This window comes from Alligator sinensis, unplaced genomic scaffold (assembly GCF_000455745.1).
Source record: "Alligator sinensis unplaced genomic scaffold, ASM45574v1 scaffold265_1, whole genome shotgun sequence".
NCBI classification, from domain to species: domain Eukaryota; kingdom Metazoa; phylum Chordata; order Crocodylia; family Alligatoridae; genus Alligator; species Alligator sinensis.
In genome coordinates, this window is record NW_005842961.1 from 168,174 (window position 1) to 170,823 (window position 2,650).

The following is a 2,650-nucleotide window of genomic DNA, read 5'->3' on the forward strand; positions in this document are numbered from 1 at the left end:
CCAGCCCCCCCCCAGGAGGCCCCCTCACAGCCCAGTGCCCTCCCGACCCACAGCTTCTGCCCCCCACCACCCTGCCCCTGCCCCTCACGCCCAACTCTCAGCGCCCTGCCCCCCCCAACCCTGCTGGTGCCCCTCCCTCCCTACCACCCCCAGCCATGCCCTACACAAGATCCCCCCACACTCCCTGCCCTCCAGATCCTCCTCACAGCTCCTGACCCCCCACCTCTCCCCTACCCCTCCATGCCCAGCCCCACCCCCAACACACACCCCCACCTTGCTGTGGGGGGGCTGTGGCCGGGGGCTGTCGGGGGGCTGCACATCAAGATGGTCGTGGGCTGTGGGGGTCCCTGTGGGGCCAGGGGAGCTGTGGCTGCGGGGAGGCTGCAGGGGGGCAAAGAGGGGGTGAATTAGGCATCCAATGCCCCCCAGGCCCCTGCTCCCCCCACCTCCTTCCACAGCCACGCCCCCCATTTTAGAGATGTGGGGGCCGGGCCGAGGCGGGGCTGGCCCCCGGGCAAGTGTAGGGCGGGCAGGGAGGCGCGGGGCTCGCCCAGGCCGAGGGTCAGGGCCCGGTCCATGGAGGCTGAGGAGCGGGGCCGGGGAGGGGCCCGGGGGGTGCCTGCCCGGCCCAGGCTGTGAGACTGGCTCTCCCGGCGCTGGTACTCAATGGGTGACTGCAGCGCTGCGGGCACAGGACATGGCGCATGTTACACACTGGGCACACAGGGCACAGCGCATGTTACACGTTAGGCACGTGGGACACCCTGGGCACCCAGGACATGGTGCATGTTACACGCCAGGCACACGGCACATGGGACACAGCACCCGGGACAGGTCACAGAGCACATGTTACGTGCTGGGCACCTGGGACAGCACATAGGACATGGACCACATTACATGCCAAGTACACGGGACACAGCACACATTATCTGATGGACACACTGGGCACCCAAGACACAGCACACAGGACACAGCACATGTTACACACCAGGCACACAATACATGTTACATGCCAGGCACACAGGACATGGCACATGAGACCCATTAAACACCGGGCACCCAGGACACATGCCAAGCACATGGGACGTGGTGCACATTACCTGCCAGGGACACAGACCACGGGAACAGCACACGCTGCCAGCATGATTCACATGGGTGTGAAAACCCAACCAGCATCACATGACCCAATGCACACATCATGTAGGCATCATGCAGGTGGGAACATGCTACAGACACATTACAGACAGCCAACAAACAGCGGTGCCCCATACGGTGTGGCGTGCTACACGCCTCCCATACAGCTGGATGGGCCACGCCAGACAACAAACCTCCTCCTCCCCCCACGTGTGCCCCCCACCCCGGATGCACACGTGTGCCCGCACCATTGAGGAAGTCTCGCTGTGTGTCCAGCAGACGGGCGATGTCGCGGGCCCAGGCACTGGCAACCTCGGGGGTGGCCGCCTGCAGCACGTAGTGGGTGCGGGACCCGTCGGCCGCCCGCGAGCTCAGCGCCAGCCGCGTCCCGTCGCCGTCCACCGGTGCCTCCAGACCCAGGCAGCTCATCTGCACACAGCCCCATCAGACCTGACCTGGGACCTCCAGCCCGCCCCCCATAACCCAGCCCGGCCCCCAGCCCTGGGGGGTGATGTCAGGGGTCAGGCCCCCTTGGTGGTCTTCTAGTGGATAGAAGAGGGGCTGGGGGTCGGGCACCCCTGGGTGCTCTTGTGCGTGGAGGTGGGGGTAGGGGCAGAGATTTGGGCAGAGGTCAGGCCCACCTCGGTGGTCCTCTAGTAGAGACAAATGGGGCTGAGGGTTGGGGGGCAGGCACCCTGGGTGCTCTTGTGCATGGAGATAGGGGGCGGGGGGTAGAAGTCAGGGCTGGGCCCAGCTCAACATTGCCCCAAGGGTCATAAGGCGGGGGTCAGGGGTCGGGGGTCAGACCCACCTTGATGCTGCTCTTGTGCACGTAGGCCGGGGGGGTGAAGCCGCGGCGCCGGTCCACAGCCTCGCTCAGGATCACGACCTGCTCGAAGAGGAAGACGCGGCGCCGGCGCCCACGGGGCAGGAGCCCCCCGTCGCCCTCAGTCACCCAGAACGTGTCCTGCTGCAGCAGCTTCCCCTGCGCCGTCAGCTTTCCCTGCATGGGGGCGGGGGGGTCACAGCCTCCACACGGCCCCCCAACAGCCCCCAGCCCCTCCCACCTCTCCAGGTCCTGCCATACCCCCACATGCCCTCCCATCTCCCCAGGCCCCGCAAAGCCCCCCAGGCCCAGCAGGACCCCAGGGCAGCCCACCCCCCAACCTGGGAACAAGAGTGGGGAGTTAGGGACCCCCAGGGCCAGGACCCCCTGCAGCCCCACCCCCCAGCCCTGGTACCCCGCAGCTGTACCCTGAACCCCTGCAGGCGCCCGACGTTCATCATGTCATTGCAGCGCTTGGGCACGAAGCACGTCACCTCCACCGCCCTCTGCAAGGGGGGGCAGAGGGGTGGGGGGGCAGGCTGGTTGCCCCCAGATCCTGCCCCAGCTGGGGCCTCAGGGTGGCCAAGCTCCGCAGGGGCAGCGGGTGCTGGGGCTGGGGAGTGAGGGGTACCAGCGGGGCTGGCAGGGGCAGGGGGCTGCAGGTCGGGTGTGAGGGGCACTGGCAGGGAC

The 2,650-nt window shown here is 67.4% G+C and overlaps 1 protein-coding gene across 1 annotated transcript in view; it reads right to left on the reverse strand.

Moving 5' to 3' along the window:
* Positions 1–407: 407 nt before the first annotated feature.
* ARHGEF25 (Rho guanine nucleotide exchange factor 25) overlaps positions 408–2,650 on the reverse strand; it is a 4,731-nt gene continuing 2,488 nt past the window's right edge. Inside the window, exons 6-9 of the mRNA XM_025192697.1 lie at positions 2,389–2,573; positions 1,946–2,137; positions 1,383–1,563; positions 408–682 (exon numbers count right to left, since the gene is read on the reverse strand). Coding sequence (XP_025048482.1) covers positions 408–682; positions 1,383–1,563; positions 1,946–2,137; positions 2,389–2,573 — 833 coding nt within the window. The remainder of the gene's footprint in view (positions 683–1,382; positions 1,564–1,945; positions 2,138–2,388; positions 2,574–2,650) is intronic.